Source organism: Monodon monoceros, unplaced genomic scaffold (assembly GCF_005190385.1).
Source record: "Monodon monoceros isolate NGI ecotype Baffin Bay Population unplaced genomic scaffold, NGI_Narwhal_1 Super_Scaffold_12, whole genome shotgun sequence".
Lineage (NCBI taxonomy): Eukaryota > Metazoa > Chordata > Mammalia > Artiodactyla > Monodontidae > Monodon > Monodon monoceros.
The window spans coordinates 93993417-94012886 of NW_021703768.1; the positions used below are offsets into that span (position 1 = coordinate 93993417).

Consider the following 19470-nt stretch of genomic DNA (forward strand, 5'->3'; position numbering starts at 1 on the left):
AAATGAATTATTCACTCCAAGGCACTGAAAACGCAAACTCTCTCTTAGGAGCAGGTACGTGGTAAGCAACTTCAGGGTAGCTGCCGAGTAGAATATCAAGAAATTGGATCCAGCTGAGAATTCCAATTACCTAATGAGGGTGATCCGCTTTCACTTTAATTTCTAACTCGTTATAACTTCTATCATACAAATCATGCTTTAAAATCACGATTTAAAAGGGAAACAAATATTCAACTGGCCAGTGTATTTCATTCCCTTTTCTGGAGACGGGAATCTCAACTTACAAAGAAATACAAACGATAATGACTTAAGATGGAGCAGTAACAACGAACCCTTGAAAGGGTCCCCTACCGCTTTGTGTTAGTATATCGCCCAAAAGAAGGACACATCACGGGAAATTTGGGAGACACAAAGCGTAATTTTTATTAGTTTATTAGCAAATAAATAAATATTACACCTAACTCTAGCAAAACTCCAGCACTGTCCCCAGGCAGCTATTATTCAGTCCGAGTTATTATTAATAATTTCCTAGCCAGGCTATGACTGCCGGTGTGAATCAGCCAGCGCCAGGCCCCTCTCCATCCGCCGCCCCCGCCGCAGTCAGGGCTTGGCACAGAAGATGCTAGGTGTTTGCGCCACAGTGATCCGCCTTTGCTTTGTGTCTGTGCTGCAGGTGTGGAGGAGGAAGAACAGAAGACAAGCTGGTGGCCGGCGGTCGCTGAGCATTCCCCAGCGCCTCGAGCAAACCTCTTCTCCATGGCAGGAAAAGCCCGCGGACCTACCCACTGGGGCAGCCAGAGGGCCTGAGCGCCGTAGCCCAGGACCTGGCGGCCGGGGGCGCCAGCCCCTCATATTCTGCAGAAGGCGCAAATGTGAGCAGGCAGTGGCGGGGAAAGCCCTCCGCCCCCGCCAGGGGGACCCGGGAAGCCCGTGCGGGCTTCTCCCGCGGACGAAGGGGATCCCCTCCTCCGGCCCCGCCCCCATCCTCCCCAGGCCCAGGCGCCAAGGAGGTTAACCCTACCCGCGCCGCTGCGCATTAGGGCGAGAGCACCGCGCAGCCAATCCCGGCTCCCCGGCGCCAGAGACCAGCGGCGTGGGGGAAGATCGGTGAGCCGGCCCGTTCGGGTCTCGCAGAAGCCAAACAGGGGCTCAGGCCCCGGGGTTCTCACTAAGCCCCGCTGCACTGGCTTAGCTAGTCGTCAAACTTTTTCTCTCCAAAGCGGGTGCCCCCGCAGTTATTTGGCGGGCAGCCGGCAGCCCACTCTCAGCGGGACAATTAGGGAGAAGTGGGCGTGGGGCGAGGAGGCTGCTGTTCTGCAGCTCTAAGAGGCGTGCATGCCGGTGGAGGAGTGGCCCGGGTTCCGCACTGTTCCCTTGCCTGACCCCCTGGCTGGGGTGGCTCAACGTGCTGCAGTGCCCGGTGCAGGGGATCTAGACTGCGCGTCCGGCACTAGTTAGGGGGGTGGTGGCACGGGAAGGAGGGGACGCCTGTTTTTTCCTCCTCCCTCTGCAGACCCGCTGCACTACCTGGTGGTGCTCACGGGTGCTCCCAATCAGCAGGTGGAACCCCCGCCCTCACCCTGGCCTGTCCTGCGCCTCCGAGGGTTTTCATCCTGCAGATTCTCCCCCCCCCCGCCCCCATCTCTCTCTCTCTCACACGCTCCCCTAAACCGCGCGCACTGCAAACTCAGTCTTGGTCCCCGCAGGTGATGTCATGCCCATTGTTTTGGTGAGCCCAACCAATTGGACGCGCCGCCTGGATTCTACCGGAGCCGGCATGGGCCCTTCCTCGCACCAGCAGCAGGAGTCTCCGCTCCCTACCATAACGCATTGCGCAGGGTGCACTACCGCCTGGTCTCCCTGCAGCTTTAACAGCCCTGACATGGAAACCCCATTGCAGTTCCAGCGCGGCTTCTTCTCAGAGCAGCCGCCACCGCCACCGCCACCGCTCTCCTCACACCTGCATTGCCAGCAGCAGCAGCAGAGCCAGGACAAGCCGTGCCCGCCCTTCGCGCCCCTCCCGCACCCTCACCACCCCCCGCACCTCGCGCACCAGCAGCAGGGCAGCGGCGGCAGCAGCCCATGCCTCCGGTGCAACAGCTGCGCCTCCTCCGGTGCCCCGGGGGCGGGGGCGGGGGATAACCTGTCCCTGCTGCTCCGCACCTCCTCGCCCGGCGGCGCCTTCCGGACCCGTACCTCCTCGCCGCTGTCAGGCTCTTCGTGCTGCTGCTGCTGCTCGTCGCGCCGGGGCAGCCAGCTCAATGTGAGCGAGCTGACGCCGTCCAGCCATGCCAGTGCGCTCCGGCAGCAGTACGCGCAGCAGCCGGCGTCCGCCTCCCAGTACCACCAGTGCCACAGCCTGCAGCCCGCCGCCAGCCCCACGGGCAGCCTCGGCAGCCTGGGCTCCGGGCCCCCGCTCTCGCACCACCACCACCACCACCACCACCCGCACCCGGCGCACCACCAGCACAGCCAGCCCCAGGCGCGCCGCGAGAGCAACCCCTTCACCGAAATAGCCATGAGCAGCTGTAGGTACAACGGGGGCGTCATGCGGCCGCTCAGCAACTTGAGCGCGTCCCGCCGGAACCTGCACGAGATGGACTCCGAGGCACAGCCCCTACAGCCCCCGGCGTCTGTCGGAGGAGGTGGCGGCGCGTCCTCCCCGTCTGCAGCCGCGGCCGCCGCCGCTTCGTCCTCAGCCCCGGAGATCGTGGTATCTAAGCCGGAGCACAACAACTCCAATAACCTGGCGCTCTACGGAGCCGGCGGCGGAGGCAGCGCTGGAGGCGGCGGCGGCGGTGGCAGCGGGCATGGCAGCAGCGGTGGCACCAAGTCCAGCAAAAAGAAGAACCAGAACATCGGCTACAAGCTGGGCCACCGGCGCGCCCTGTTCGAGAAGCGCAAGCGGCTCAGCGACTACGCGCTCATCTTCGGCATGTTCGGCATCGTGGTCATGGTCATCGAGACCGAGTTGTCGTGGGGCGCCTACGACAAGGTAAGTGCTCCAGCCCTTTGCTCACCGTTCCCGGGCCGCAGAGCCGGACACCGGGTGGTTGGGATGGCCGCTGGTGGGAACTCTCTGCCTGCCAGTTCCGAGCTTTTCCCGGACAATCGGAGGTGCCCGCCGGGACAGCGAGCACCGCTGAGACTCGCTCCCCTAATCCTCAAGGCAACTCTGGAGAGGAAGCTTTTCCGCGCGCAAAGTTCTGGAGGCAGAGAATGCCCAGCGAGTTTGGGCACGTTCAAGAAGTGATTTCAGGAGTCGGTGAGGAAAGCATGCTCTGTTCCTCTCCTGGTGCTCACGATGTCGGAGGCCCCTTTCAAACCCAAGCGCTTAAACTCAAGGATAACTTCCTCTCGGGTTTTGAGAGCCACAAACTGCGCTTGGGTCTGTGTTGTCGAGGACCCCGCTGCTTGGCCTTCCGGGATCTCCTCTCTCACTTTCCTGTGAGGCCAAGTGATCTGACAGATCACAGAGCCAAGACAGGTGCCCCTACCCCCATCCTCCTCCTGGGAATTCAGGTCCCCTTGCTGGGGATTGACCGACCCCCCGGATCTTAAAGGTGGTTAAAAGTGCTTCTTCTTTTTTTTTAAAAAAAAGTGCTTCTGTCTGTGTTGCAGGCGTCGCTGTATTCCTTAGCTCTGAAATGCCTTATCAGTCTCTCCACGATCATCCTGCTCGGTCTGATCATCGTGTACCACGCCAGGGAAATACAGGTAACTTCGGGGTTCTGCTGTTTATGAATGACTCCAGCCGGGGGAAGTGCAAGGCAGCAAACGCTTTTTCCAAGCTCTCGTGTCCTTGCTTGAGGTTACAGAAGACACACGCTGTATTCTTACCTTAGCACCTGACCTGTTCTTTCAAGAAGTTAAAAACAAAACAAACAGTGCAGCATGTAAATGTGCAGTAGTTTCCAGGATGTATTTGTTAAACCTTTCAGATTTTCCCCTCTCTTCTTTAGGTAGATCCACTTCTCCATATCAGTCACTGTATTTGTTTTGCTCAAGGCCAGTTATATACTAGCCTTAGTCCGCCAGGTAAATGTGTATTCTTGTCTAATAAACATTTAACAAGATGGGTGGGTCATTATGGAAGATTGTGCCCATGTGTATCACCTTCCATAACTGTAGCTTAGAGAAGAAAATAGGCCCGTGATATTCCTTGCTAATGTATATCAATAAGACAAGAAGAAAACTCTAACCTTTTCTATATCTTACTGTAAAATTGAAGAAAAAAATCTGTTGTAAATTAAGAATACAAATTCTGTATCTCTGGTAGTTTGGTAGATTTTCAGGTACAATCATTACATTATTTATTAAAAATGTCACTTAAGAGCAAAGGCCACTGCCCTTGTGAGTGAACTTGTTAGGGAAATGTTTGTTTTGTTTAAATGTAGCCAGGAACTCTATTGTTAGATTTGACTGTTACCATTTCAGAATAGTCCGTCTAAAATTCATGGGTTGTCTTTTAAGTTGTTTATTTTGCTGTAGCTTTCAGTTAAAGGAATGTTAAGGTTTGGGAATAAAATAACTAGAGTTTTCAAAAATTAAGAGAGATTGAGATTTTCCAGTTTAGAACTTACACTAATATGCATTTTCTGATTTTTTTGGATCTGGTGTTAGGCATTTGGTGGAACTATTAAACCCTCGAATTTAGGCTGCTTTCCTTTAGGAGTTGCCGTTGAATTTAAATAACTTAGTATTAATTATAAGTTAAATTAATTTTAAGTTAGTAATTTGCAAAAACATACTAAATATGGAAGAAACCAATTTTAACTATTGCCCAAGCAAAATAAAGATACACATGACCCCACATGAGGGGGGATAAATTACTTCATCATGCTTTCAAATTTGCAAAGACTTTGAAAAGTGTGATTTTGAAGGAAGGAGGATAGAGAATGAGAATTAGAAAGAGTGAGAATATTTAGAGGTAAGTAATAAAACTGCACTGCCAAAACAAGGCAAACGCGTTTGGACCCTTTAAAATTTTAATAATTCACACATCTTTAATTACTTCTCAGTTTACTATTAAATAATTACACATCTTTAATTCAGCACTAATGATCGTGGGCTTTTGAGATTCTTTCAAACATTTTAAAGTAATACTAAAATGTAACTTAAGCATCATGAGAGTATCTTTTCATTTTGACTTGAAGGGTAGACGCTTAAGGCTAGGGAACAAAATAGGTCTAATGGCCCTTTGACTTGGTTTACAGATGAGGTACCTGCAGTCAGAAGAGGTGACCAGCTTGCCAGATTCCACAGCTAGACAGTGCAGAGTGTGACCAGGCCTGTCCTCCTAGCTTCCACCCAGAATGCTTCCTGCTGCACTCTGCTACTGATTGTTAGCAACCCTGAACGTGGACATGTCTTTGTCTGTGGTTCCTCTCTAAATCCATACATGTGGTATTTGAATAGGGTTAGACTTAAACGGTTTTTCTAAAATCTTCTTAGGTATTTATAAAAATCAAGTAATTTAATTTTTTTTTTTTTTGGCTTGAAGACCAGAGTAGTTTTATTTAATCCACCCTAGAAAGAGACCTTGCTGTTTTGTTTTTTTTTTTTAATTAAACATCAGCTTTTGTATTATTCCTGTTCCTTCTGAAAAACACACAGCAAAACAAGCATTCAAGGCGGAGGACATTTGATGGTATTAACACCAAGAACAAAGTGTCTTCCTGAAAATACTAACCTTTTAAGAATTATGGGGAGATTTTTTTGAAATAACTTATAGGAGTTTGTGAGGACCAAACATTGGCCATTAACATTGGCCAGATGTTAATTACGTGGTGTAAAAAATTTTTGATAGCATATTAGAACTCTTAAAACTTAGAGAAAGTAATGCAAATAAAAGAAGTCATATTTTTAAAGATCATTTCACACTTGAAAGAATTCCACCCCTGGCTAATTTTGAGGACCATTTCTGTTACACAAATGCATAGATATATTGATTAGAGTACGAAGAGCACGGGTGATAAAAATGAAGACATGAATTCCCCCTCTAAGGGTTATAAGCACAGTGAACCTCTTTATTGTTGGGGCAACATAAACATCACAAAAAGTTATATTTTTATAATTGGAATTATCTGACCTGATGCATGGTTTCTGCTAAACCAACCACACTTAAGATAATTTCAAAATGGATGCTCAGGTAATATCATTTAGTTGTTTTGGATGTAGCTTTTACATTCAGTGTTTAATCTAGAGTGATTTTTGTTTTCCTCAAGCTGAAGTTCCAAATTCTTACCTGAGATGCTTTTTTAAAAATATGAAATGGAAAAGGACCAAATAAATGTGGAGACCCTGAGCTGGAAATCAAGAACCAGAAAAAACATGTTCTAATTTATCCAGAGAGTAGTCAGTGATTGCTGCTGAAATAGTTCACTCTGAAACACAGTAAAATCAAGTGCATAGGCTAATGTATCCATGTGTGGAAAATGATGAATTGACCCCTTTTTAACTTATTGATGTCACTGCTATAGATGTACTTCTTTCATAAGTTTTAAGCAAATAGGTACTTCTCAGTTTACTATTAAGAATTCTAAGTATATAGATTAGCTTTGAGTTAAGGAACTCAATGCAGGGCTTATGCTGCTGTTCAGAGCATGTTCTTGGGCATAGCATGCAGTCTGATGTGACACTTCCTCTTTTTCCTTTTAGCAGAGCAGTATGATGATTGGATAGTGAGAGCTAGCTAGTATGGGTTTCTGGTACATGGTAGGATTTCTTACTGCATTCAGGAAAAGTAAGTGTTATAGCCAATGTTCTGGCTCTCTGTCCACCAGAATTGCTTTAACGAAGCTTGGGGAGGCCCTGACATTTCCATGGAGAACCTTGGAAAGCAAGTCAGTGTGACCTTTTATAAAATGTTTATACACAGTCTATCAAAATAGATGGTTCAGGTGAGTCATGGACAGAAGTGCTTGAATTAAAATAGTGTGATGGAGAGGCTTTGTAAGAACTTAGCTCAGTACATTTCAGCTTTGGTGTCATTTTTTCAGTACCACAGACAGCTCAATGCACCAGGCTATAGTTTGCTCATTTCACTAATTACTTTTACATCCCCCCAAAACAAAAATGAAATTACTTTTTTGGGGGGAGGGGTCAGAAAGCTTATATAAAATCAGATTTAGTGGGAGCAGATTTTCAGCTAAGTAGATATTAGATTTTTTCAAATAGACATTTGGCCTTACTTTCTATATTCATCAGTAAAGTCAAAAAATGATGAATAGATACATAAAATAAATTTTAGCAAATGCCTTTGTATCACAACCTTCTGACAAAGGAAAAGTACTATGGGGATTGTTTCATACAGTTTGGAAAGGTCACTTGATACTTTAAGTAGCTTCCCCATCTCAAGTCCAAGGTCAAATAATAGGAAAAACAGAGGCATGATTTCCTGTGACTTTTCTTTTTCTCCCCCCTCTTCTGTAGGGTTGGAAGCATTTGTTTGATGGAATAAGAACAAAACAATGTTCAAGTACTCTTTAAGATCTTCAACATCGAATAAGTTGAATGTAGATTGCACTTCATCTTTTCAACTTTAGTGTACTCGACTTTCTCTTGTGGAAGCAATTTTAGTTGAAAGAGTTGTTTAGTATTTTGAGATAGGCAAATACAAGATTCTAAGTTGGGAAGAAAACCCCTTGGACTGTGATCTTTCTGGTTCTCATGGGATTTGGCAGAATGGAGAGTACTATACTTTAAAGTTGAAAATGGTTTTATTTCCTTGGTTTTGTTTTGGTAATAATATAATTATAGAATAAATAGCACTAAGGGAAACACTGATTTTCCCCTGGTATCTCTTGCAGTGGAATAACTCTACACATTCTCCCTTAAGTTAGCTTTTCAGAGATGGATGATATACATCTAAAAGTGGAAGAGCAGAAATGAAAATTACCCCTTACCTGTGCATGTAGGCCACACAAAGGGGGAAGGAGTGAGTGTGGGCAGGGACCTCAGCAACCTCTGAAGTCTCCTGGACTGGTTGAGGAGGGGTGGCTACGTGCCCACTGAGTAGACTCTGGCTCACCTTGTGGAGAATGGAAAAGAATGCTCGCTTTCCCACTCCTGCAGAGAGCAAGTAGATGCTTCCAGACCATGCAGAAAATACTGCATATCGTTATTATTCTTATTAATAAAATAATAATGACTACACACAGTGAAAATAACTAGTACAGAAGAGCTTAAAATAATATGATAGTCACATTCTCAATGCAGTGTTTCAGAGACAACCACTTTTAAATTTCTCATACATTTCTCCAGAATTTTCAAAAATGAATATTTAGTTGTGTTTAGAGACACACATACTGTGCTTTTTTTTGCTTAATATACCTTGAAGGTTTTTTATTGTCAGCACATGGAAACCCATCTCATTCTTTCTTAGCAACTGTTTATTATCCCATTTTATGGATGCACTGTGGCTTACTGTTAAGCTTTTGCTGTTATAAGCCATAATAAAAATGAACACTCTTGTATACTATTTAAATCTACTAATTAGAGGATACACATATGGCATATATCCAGCAGACAGATTGCTGAATCAAAGGGAGTTTGTATTTTAAATGGAAAGCACTGCCCACCAGCCCTTTAGAAAGGTCTTCAGAGTTCTCATTCTCGGCTTCCCTACACATTATTTCCCCACAGCATTGTTAACACTGAATGTTATAAAAAGGAATTTTAAATATCTTTGGCTTTGTAAAGTTTACTATCTTCCTGAAAAAACATTGTTTTTTTTTTTTTGGTGAAAAATTCAAGGACAAAGCAAGTATTGGCCATATTTTTGGGTTTCTTACTTGAAAAAAAGTTAGAGATGAAGGAAGCTAAAAGAGTAGAAGGAATGGTCTTCGACTGCTCTTTAGGTCTCTCGTATATCTATAGTATGAGGGAGAGAAGAGTTAACTCTGACTATAAGACTCCAGAAGATCATGAAGTGGATACCTTGCCTGAATTGCTTTGTTGTGTGGTGATCAGCTCCACAACTGCTGTCTATATTGCCAGCAACTTCTACAGAGTTGTAATGAGACTCTCAGTCCCTTTGACTTCGTGTATACCCTGTAGTAACGAAATCACTCAGGACCAATTTTCTCTGCCTGCCTGTATAAAGATCTCTGCATTATTAATGGGTGTGACACTAAATAAAGCGATCCTGGTGTGTTTACAGAGCAGCATCACAAATGAATGAAGAGTGGAACTTTAGGTTTACTGCAAGTGGGTTCGCTTGATCTGCCAACTCGTTTCTGGGCCACGTTTTGTACAGCTCGGAAAGGAGACCACTGTGGGCTGTCATTGTCCCAAACCACGTCTGGCAGGGTGGACAGAGGGAGCCTGCACTGATTTAACTTCAGGAAGTTACTTTTGGTCAGGGTACAAAGTGGTTTCGTGGGGCCGTTTTAGTGAGAATTTCCTCTCATTAGGAAATATGATGTTTGCTACTTGGGGAGTATATGTTTAACCTGAAACTCCTTTAGAATTCTCTTTATAGAACTGGAAACTGTGTGGAGAGGACCTGAATTGTTATCTGGCCCAGGATCCCACCCAGCATGGAAACTCCCTTTATGTCATCTCAGATAAAAGTGGCCACCCAATTTCTGCTTGAACCCTCTTCCCATGATGGTCAGTTTGTCTGTACAAGGCTGTCTATTCCATTGCCAGACAACTCTTAATTTTAGGAAGATTTTCCTTATGTTGGGAGTGAAGTCTGGTTTTATTCCTTCCCATATTCAACATTGAAAAAGTTTTTGAGCTCTGCTAATACAATGAGGAATAAGACAGTAAGGTTCCTTCCCTCTTGGAACTGACATTCCAAGCAGGCAGGGTTAAGGAGAGAGACAAAAATCAAGTAAAGGAAGAAAATCCTTGGAAGTTGTGATAAGTGTCCTAAAGGGGCCATGAAAGGCTGTGATAGAAAATAATTGGGGGCAGAGCATTGTACACATCAGACAGGGTGGTCCTGGGAGCAGTCTCTAAGGAAGTGACTTTTAAGCTGAGACATAAAGGAAAAGAAGTTACCAGCTATTGGCAGAGTCTGGAGGAGCAAACTTTTCCAAGCCCTCGTGGCTGCAAGGAGTTTCCTGCACTTATACAATTGAGAGCAAACCAGTGTGGCCCAAGCAGGGCGACGGTGGTACTAGATGGGGTGAGAGTGGATAGGCAGGGGTCTGATACTGAAGTGTCCTGAGACCATTACAAGAATTTTGTGATGTTTTCTTCAAAGTGCATGAGGCCACCATTAAAGCACAGAAGAGTCATGATCCAGCTTATTGTTTAAGCAGACCTTTTGTTGAAGCTCTGAGGAGATTGGTCTGGAGACCCTTGGCAAGTCACATTTAGAGATGACGCTCACTTGGCTTGGGTAGTAGTGGTGGAAGTGAAGAGAAGTGGCCTGATTCAAGACCCAGGTTGGAGGTAGAATGGACATCTTAGTGATTGGGTATGACAGGTGAGGGCAAGAGGTGATGCTAAGATGATTCTCAGGGTTCTGGGTGGAGCATCTGAGTGTGTTATGCTGACAGGGGAGAACTCACATTGAAGGGTAGCATGTGGAATCAGGAATGCTTCTGGTGGAAATGCTTCTGATTATACAAGAGAACCCTGAGTTCAGGGAAAAGGTGTGGAGTGGAAATTTAAATTGGCCAGTAATCAGCGTAGAGACTATTTAAACCCACAGGAATTCATAAAATCACTGAGAGAAAGTAGAGGAATGAGAGAAGAAGGTCGAGAGCAGATCAACCTCTGACATCTAGAGGTTGTGTGAAGCAGGAACTAGAGAAAAGAGATAAGAATGACTTGTTCTAGAGGTGGTAATGGGAGTGTTGGAAGGAGGGCACAGAGCTGTTTACTGAATGCCATGAAGTCAGTTAATATCGGGTAGAGAGGTGCCTTTTGGATTTGGCAAGTTCAAGGTCGTTGCTGACCTTGATGAGCAGTTTCAGTGGAATGGTAGAAACAGAACACAGACTGTAATTTCCAGTATAACAGAGTAATTTGATTCCCCCTCTTCCCAGAATTACAGAGCAAACATTTAAATATTGGTTAGGTCCCTTTAAATGCCCACCTAATTAAATAGTCCCCGTTTCTTTGAATTTTCCCAGTCAGGCTTAGAATGTCCCTGATCATATTCTTCTGGACTTACTCTGTTTTGTTGAATTCCCACTTTGAGTAAGGTCAGAAATGTACTCAGTACTTTCAGATGGGATCTGCCAGTGTACTTGTTACCTCCATTCAACAAAAATCCTCCATTGTGCCGACTGTTATTTAGTCTAAAATGGTCATTGCGTCACCCAAACTGTTGCCAAGTACACTTGTAAAATTGTTACTGAACTGAATGTAGGGCTTTACATTTACTGACTCTGTTAAATAGCATCTTGGTTTCAGGTGAGTGTTTTAGCCTGTCAGAATTATTTGAATCATAATTGTGATGTTTATTTGACAAACACTTACTTAGGTTTGGAAAATGCTGTGTGTGGAGGGGGCTCTGGCATTGGAAAGACCCACATCAGTGCTAAATTCTGTTCCAGAAACATGGTCAATGTTAGTGGCTGTTACCCAGTTTTCACACATCCAACTCTTCCTAGCTTCTCACTAGCCATGACTTTGAAAAGTGTAGCTTGGGTACCCATGCCGAAGGCACGGTCAGAGCTGAGAAGTAGGACCTTCTTTGTAGTTAGCCGTCTCTTCATCCATGATATTTGGTTCAGCTTTTCACGTACTAACAACTCTCTGAACTCTGACTATCAGCCAGCCTACGTTTCTCTACAAGAATGTCATGAGGACTGTCAGATCCCTTGCTGAAATCCATGTATTCTGTGCAGTCTCATGATCTGCCAGTCTATTCATGATATCCAAGAAGGAAACAAGACTGATGAGCTTATCATTTTAAGCATTATAATATATTAGGCTTCATGACCAAATGCCTTTTCTCTTAAAAATTTTGTTTTTTTCTCCAGATTATAAAATTAGTAAACATTTATATTAGAAATCTGTAAAACATAGATAACATGAAAAAGAATATGTTAGTTTAATCTCACCACCCAGAGATAATTATTATTGTGATATAATGTATTTATATGAAGTAGATGGACCTGATATTTGCTATATGTCAGGATAAGGAAATTTAGTGTTCTTTTCATGTAACTTTCTATTCATTTCCCCATGCCATTAAACATTCCAATTTTTTTTGCATCATATAGCTATAAGCAATTTAATCCTTTCCCTTATTTTTGGACCCTTAAGAAAAATTAGAAAGACCCTATTTAAAATATTTGTGTAATAAATACCTTTGCAGATGAACTTGTGTGAGCACCTCTGATGATTTCCTAAGGAAAAATTGCCAAGGCAGAAATTACTTAGTTAAAGAATATTATTTAAGGCAATTGAGAGTTTGTCAAATGGTCCTTCCAAAGGTTTATATCATGCCTTTCATTTTTAAAGTACTTACAAACCACTTTGTTAAATAACTGACTTGATTATTTTCTGGAGTGTCCAGGATCCATTTACTGAGTAGTATTCTGAGTACTGTCCTACTTTGTGAATCTAGAAATGTGCTTCTCTGGAGTCTCCTATAGCTTCCTATTTCTCCATGATTTTGGTTTCTAAATCTTGGCTAACCAGGTTTGTAAAAGGGTATTCCTGCTTAATAATTAAAGTTTATATAGAAATGATGCAAAAGCAGTATTGGAAGATAACTTTGTCCACAGATATTCCCAGTCTTTGTTATTATAGGAAGCTGTAAAAACCATAATTTCTGAAATTTTTCTCTACAAACTTTCCTGCTGAGCAAAGCAAAGCAAAGCAATCAGACTCTCCTTTGAGTTGTTTACTGTTTTTGCAGCATTGCCTCATGGCTTTGTGTGCTGCTTCTGGAGCCCAATCTGTCTGGGCTTGTACCCAGCTCTGCCACTAGTTAGCTGTGTGACCTTGGACATATTACTTAATCTCTCTGTACTTCACTTTCCTTGTCTGTAAAATGGGGAATATAGAGTACCTCTCTCATTGGGTTGTTGTGAGGATTGAGTGTATATATTTGTGTGTATATATATATAAAGCACTTAGAATGCTGCCTGGCATGTGGTGAGGGCTATTTAGGTGTCAGCTGCTGGTTATTGTTAGCTATTTCGGGGTTCGTTGGGGTGGAAGGGGAGGAATTGGAGCCCAGCTTCTCTGGGCTCTGGGCAACAGTGATATTTTTTTCTTCTTTTACAAGTCGTACAGGAGGGAACAGGAAAAAAAAAAGGTGTGCATTCAAACAGTGTTCATTAGTTTACTCACACTTAATCTAGAATAGGGGTATGTGTGTGTGTGCGTTCTTTTTTTTTTTTTTTTTTTAATAAAAGCTTTGATCTCCATTAAGCACAGCCAATATTTTTTTAAACTTAGTTTAGATTTTCCCTGGGGCAAGTTGGCCGTCTGAGGAGGTAAGTGTTCATTTTGGTTGTCAGGTTTCAGATCAGTAAACTAGTGTTAGAGTACTATAATGTTAGGGGTCACCATGTTTTACCAAAATAGCCATTTCCCCTATAAACACACCATAGGTGTGGCTTCTGGCTGGAAGCTTTGTGAGCTACATTAACTCCTTCAGACATCCAGGTCACAGCCGATGGCATCTCCTACTAACTAGGACCCTGGTGACTTAAAAGAGTTAAGTGCAGCGCCCTGAAAAGTAAGCAAAGGGAATAATTTGATAATGGAAAATTCTGGTATTAAACCCCTGCTGAAAGGATGAGAGGTAATAAACAGCCAAAGGCATATGTATAAAGGACTGTAACTGACAGCATTTTCTGTCTGTATTCATTGTAGGTCTACAGGATATTTAAATAAAAAGCTTTTTTTTTTCTTTTTCTGGATTAGGTTTATCTCTGGAAAGAGTTTTGTTTAGTATGCCACCACCCTCAACCATGCTTGGAGTACCTTGATTGGAAAGAATTGAGAAGAATTTTCATGTGTCAATATGACAAGTAACATCTCAAAATATGCTTGGTTCAGTGATTGGGTTTACTTTTTATCAGACAGCTTATATCTTCTCTTCTGTTTCATTTCAAATGACCATTAGTTGAGTCTGTATTATCTCTCTTTTTGAACAATGTGTTATTGTTGGGTGAGTTTTTTTCTTTGCTTTTTGACTTTATAAAACACATTGAGATTCAGACAGTATAAACGTTGAACTGAACTGTGTAGACAAGTGTTAACAGCCAGTGTTTCACATCTATAATTTTGTCATGTGCTTTCTTGAATATCTGAGCATCTTTACCTAGTTATGTATCTATCCATAATGGTTATCAAGAAGGTATTAAGATGGGGTTGTTTCCAAGCAATCTGACTATTGAAATTTGGATATGCATCCACTGTTGGTCTTATTCACTGAGATAGTCTTCTTTCTATCAGGAAGTTTTGGTCTTCCAAGGAAATTTCATTCGATATTTATATATTAGTTTTGACACAAGCATACTGAATTTTGGGGAGGAGGCGTTAAGCACCATAGTGTGGTTGTCGTGGTCTTGGGTAGTGCTTTTTTGAGGATAGCGTCTGCTGTCAAGAGGAGTAAAAAATACACAGGTGCTAATCCTTAAACTGCTTAAATTTTTGTTGAGTGAGTAAGGGAAGTTATATCCTAGTATTGGATTTATTTTTAAGGTCACAGGTCATTTAAAATATTGAAAAATAATAATTAGGCTGAATATTTATTCAAGTTGCATACATATAAAGTGATGTAAAAGTGATGGCTGCAGGCTTTATTATAGTCACCTCATGCCTTTTCACAGGTATATCTAGTACTTCCAGACATACACCCAAGCAGAGTTATTGACTGAACACTTAATTTCTTTTATGTGGATTTAGCTATGAAATTTTAAGACGAAAAGTCTTGGCTTCTAGAAACTTACCTTAGGTCGATTTTCATACTGGTAAATCCTCCCATATTTGGAAAAAAATGTTTTTTTATCAAAGAGCATGAATTGCTTTCTGTCCTTCGAAGCAAAAACAACTGAAGATATATTTATTTAGTGAACATGCTGTTAGTTTTAAGCTTCAGCTTCTTGCTTAAACCTGTGGGTAATATGGTAAATTTTAATGCTGTCGTTGAAAATTATTTTGAATAGAATTTTACTTCTTTCCCATTAGTATTTTAGTCAAGAACCCTCACTATTTGTTTGCATTTGTCAATGTCAGAGAGGGTACTTAATGAAAATGCATTTGGGCAGACTTTCAAAAATTAAGCAGTAGTGATACAAAGAGAAATCTCTAATTTGCTTCTTTTGGGGGTAAAAAGCAACAATACTGTATTAAGGCTGAAAACTATTTTTCAAAATATCTTTGATTTGGAATCCACTGGCTGTTGTAGATTTTTTAAATATCATTTTTTAAAGGCTTAGTCTTCCGTATTTTTTTTTTCTTTCAGCATATCTGCTTTACACAGTCTTTTTTATCCTTTTTGACAACTATTCCTATTTTTTGGTTGTTACATTTGGGCCATGTTCTGCTTCACATCTCAGAATGTGTCCCTTGGGTGCTCCTTACATTGGGGGATGAAGATCCATCCCACTCACTGTCATGTTCACTGTCTCGCTTAGTCTGATGCTGTATACACAAATTACTTCAGTGGCAGCTATTTCGAAATCATGAATCCATTAAGTGTGTCTCTTTGCAGTTTTATACAGCTGGCCACAGAGGGAAAGCGGATGTGTGTTTAGGACTTAGTCCCTCAAGCCCATGTCAGAACGTCTTGAGCAGAGACCACACAGCACAATCAGTGGTGAGCATTTTCTCTGCAGCGTTTTCCCAAAAACAAGAGGTCTTTTCTGCACTATTGTGCAGGAACACACGTCACCACAGCAAGATGATCGATGTGATGGAGGGTGGGTTGAGGGCTCATCTTCAAGACCTGAATTATGATATGTTGCCACATGGGAACCAAATGCAACAAATACAAAGGAATAGGATCAGATCGGGTGGCTGACGGGGTGGAGGTGATGAGCTCAGATACCCCAGTGATATGGGCTCTAGCTAAATTCCCAGGCTGAATACAAATTTTTATTAACTGGCTCTCATTTCCTCTCTCCTCTCTTGGTATAATGATGACCTGTACATTTACAGTGGGATCAAAAAAGTTGATGACTTTCACCCTTTTTTCTTAAACACAGTGGGGAAAATTACAATGAGGTGCTACAGGTCTGGTCCTCTTTACCAAAAAGATAAGAACAGCAGGATTTTCAGATCATCTCATTTACTTGTTTTAAATTTGCCCATTGGTTCATTTCTTCTGAGGAGCATCCCTTCCTACCCAGCAATCTCTGAGGTCCCTGCTGGGTGTGTTTACATAACCCACCCCTCTCAGCTCCTCCAGCTTTGTTTTTTTTGTTTTTTGTTTTTTTTTTTTAACATCTTCATTGGAGTATAATTGCTTTACAATGGTATGTTAGTAGTTTCTGCTTTATAACAAAGTGAATCAGTTATACATATACATATGTCCCCATATCTCTTCCCTCTTGCATCTCCCTCCCTCCCACCCTCCCTATCCCACCCCTCTAGGTGGTCACAAAGCACTGAGCTGATCTCCCTGTGCTATGCGGCTGCTTCCCACTAGCTATCTATTTTACACTTGGTAGTGTATGTATGTCCATGCCACTCTCTCACTTTGTCCCAGCTTACCATTCCACCTCCCTGTATCCTCAAGTCCATTCTCTAGTAGGTCTGTGTCTTTATTCCCGTCTTGCCCCTAGGTTATTCATGACCATTTTTTTAGATTCCATATATATGTGTAAGCATACGGTATTTACTCTTCTCTTTCTGACTTACTTCACTCTGTACGACAGTCTCTAGGTCCATCCACCTCACTACAAATAACTCAATTTCGTTTCTTTTTATGGCTGAGTAATATTCCATTGTATACAAGTGCAACATCTTCTTTATCCATTCATCTGTTGATGGACACTTAGGTTGCGTCCATGTCCTGGCTATTGTAAATAGAGCTGCGATGAACATTGTGATACATGCCTCTTTTTGAATTATGGTTTTCTCAGGGTATATGCCAGTAGTGGGATTGCTGGGTTGTATGGTTGTTCTATTTTTAGTTTTTTAAGGAACCTCCATACAGTTCTCCACAGTGTCTGTATCAATTTACATTCCCACCAACAGTGCAAGAGGGTTCCCTTTTCTCCACACCCTCTCCAGCATTTATTGTTTGTGGATTTTTTGATGATGGCCATTCTGACCAGTGTGAGATTATATCTCATTGTAGTTTTGATTTGCATTTCTCTAATGATTAATGAAGTTGAGCATTCTTTCATGTGTTTGTTGGCAATCTGTATATCTTCTTTGGAGAAATGTCTATTTAGGTCTTCTGCCCATTTTTGGATTGGGTTGTTTGCTTTTTTTGATATTGAGCTGCATGAGCTGCTTGTAAATTTTGGAGATTAATCCTTTGTCAGTTGCTTCATTTGCAAATATTTTCTCCCATTCTGAGGGTTGTCTTTTCGTCTTGTTTATGGTTTCCTTTCCTGTGCAAAAGCTTTTAAGTTTCAGTAAGTCCCATTTGTTTATTTTTATTTTTATTTCCATTTCTCTAGGAGGTGGGTCAGAAAGGATCTTGCTGTGATTTATGTCATAGAGTGTCCTGCCTTTGTTTTCCTCTAAGAGTTTTATAGTGTCTGGCCTTACGTTTAGGTCTTTAATCTATTTTGAGTTTATTTTTGTGTATGGTGTTAGGGAGTGTTCTAATTTCATTCTTTTACATGTAGCTGTCCAGTTTTCCCAGCACCACTAAAATTCAACACCCATTTATGATAAAAAACCCTCCAGAAAGTAGGCATAGAGGGAACTTTCCTCAGTATAATAAAGGCCATATATGACAAGCCCACAGCCAACATCATCCTCAATGGTGAAAACCTGAAAGCATTTTCACTAAGATCAGGAACAAGACAAGGTTGCCCACTCTCACCACTATTATTCAACATAGTTTTGGAAGTTTTAGCCACAGCAATCAGAGAAGAAAAAGAAATAAAAGGAATCTGAATTGGAAAAGAAGAAGTAAAGCTGTCACTGTTTGCAGATGACATGATACTATACATAGCGAATCCTAAAGATGCTACCAGAAAACTACTAGAGCTAATCAATGAATTTTGTAAAGTAGCAAGATACAAAATTAATGCCCAGAAATCTCTTGCATTCTTATACACTAATGATGAAAAATCTGAAAGTGAAATTAAGAAAACACTCCCATTTACCATTGCAACAAAAAGAATAAAACATCTAGGAATAAACCTACCTAAGGAGACAAAAGACCTATATGCAGAAAATTATAAGACACTGATGAAAGAAATTAAAGATGATACAAATAGGAGGAAAGATATACTGTGTTCTTGGATTGGAAGAATCAACATTGTGAAAATGACTCTACTACCCAAAGCAATCTACAGATTCAATGCAATCCCTATCAAACTACCACTGGCATTTTTCACAGAACTAAAACAAAAAATTTCACAATTTGCATGGAAACACAAAAGACCCCAAATAGCCAAAGCAATCTTGAGAAAGAAAAACGGAGCAGGGGGAATCAGGCTCCCTGACTTCAGACTATACTACAAAGCGACAGTAATCAAGACAGTATGGTACTGGCACAAAAACAGACATATAGATCAGTGGAACAGGATAGAAAGCCCAGAGATAAACCCACGCACATATGGTCACCTTATCTTTGATAAAGGAGGCAAGAATATACAGTGGAGAAAAGACAACCTCTCCAGCTTTGTTTTCATTGGGGAATCTTCTGTGGGAACACATGCTGTGTTTTGAGATTTCCAGTCGTGTCAAGATTCTCTATCTGACTCTGAACCTAGGGAACGAGTTGAGGGTACGTGCTGATCTCTAATACCCTTGGGTGCATCACTGTTGTTGGAGGAAGGACAAATAGGCACAGATATAACATTTTCCGGTCATGGTGCATCATATCTGGCACTTGTACTTGGGTTTATGTTGAATGTTAAAACTTTATGTAAAGTAGAAGAGCCACTGCCTCGAGGTATTAGATGCCATCTGTCAGGGCCTGTCACTGTCCACCAGAGTGTGGGTGGCAACACAAAGTATGCCCCACCCCCCAGAGGAAAGTGTAGGAGGAGTGGTCATATAGACACCTTCTAACTGGACAACCACATGTGCTTCTGGGAAGCAGCCCAGGGTGGCGTTTAACTCTGGCTGTGGATCCAGACAGATTGGGGTTAGAACTCAGCTTCACCCTGGGTGACCATGAGAAGAAAATTTGACACCTCTCAGGCTCATTTTCTTTATTTGTAAAATGGAAATGAGAATTATACCTATCTCACTAGATTGCTTTGAGGATTCAGTGAGACAGTCTTTATGAAGAACTTTGTGTGATACCTGGCACATTGTAAATGGCACATTCAATAAATGTTAACCCCTTCTATTACTACTCTTCCATCATTGCTATTATTAAGCAAATATTATAGCCCAAGCAGGGAA

The 19470-nt window shown here is 42.3% G+C and overlaps 1 protein-coding gene across 1 annotated transcript in view; it reads left to right on the plus strand.

The window, feature by feature from the left end:
- Window positions 1-490: 490 nt before the first annotated feature.
- Window positions 491-19470, plus strand: part of KCNN2 (potassium calcium-activated channel subfamily N member 2) — a 183939-nt gene continuing 164959 nt past the window's right edge. The window contains exons 1-3 of the mRNA XM_029218195.1: window positions 491-872; window positions 1707-2995; window positions 3622-3717. Coding sequence (XP_029074028.1) covers window positions 620-872; window positions 1707-2995; window positions 3622-3717 — 1638 coding nt within the window. The 5' untranslated portion in view covers window positions 491-619. The remainder of the gene's footprint in view (window positions 873-1706; window positions 2996-3621; window positions 3718-19470) is intronic.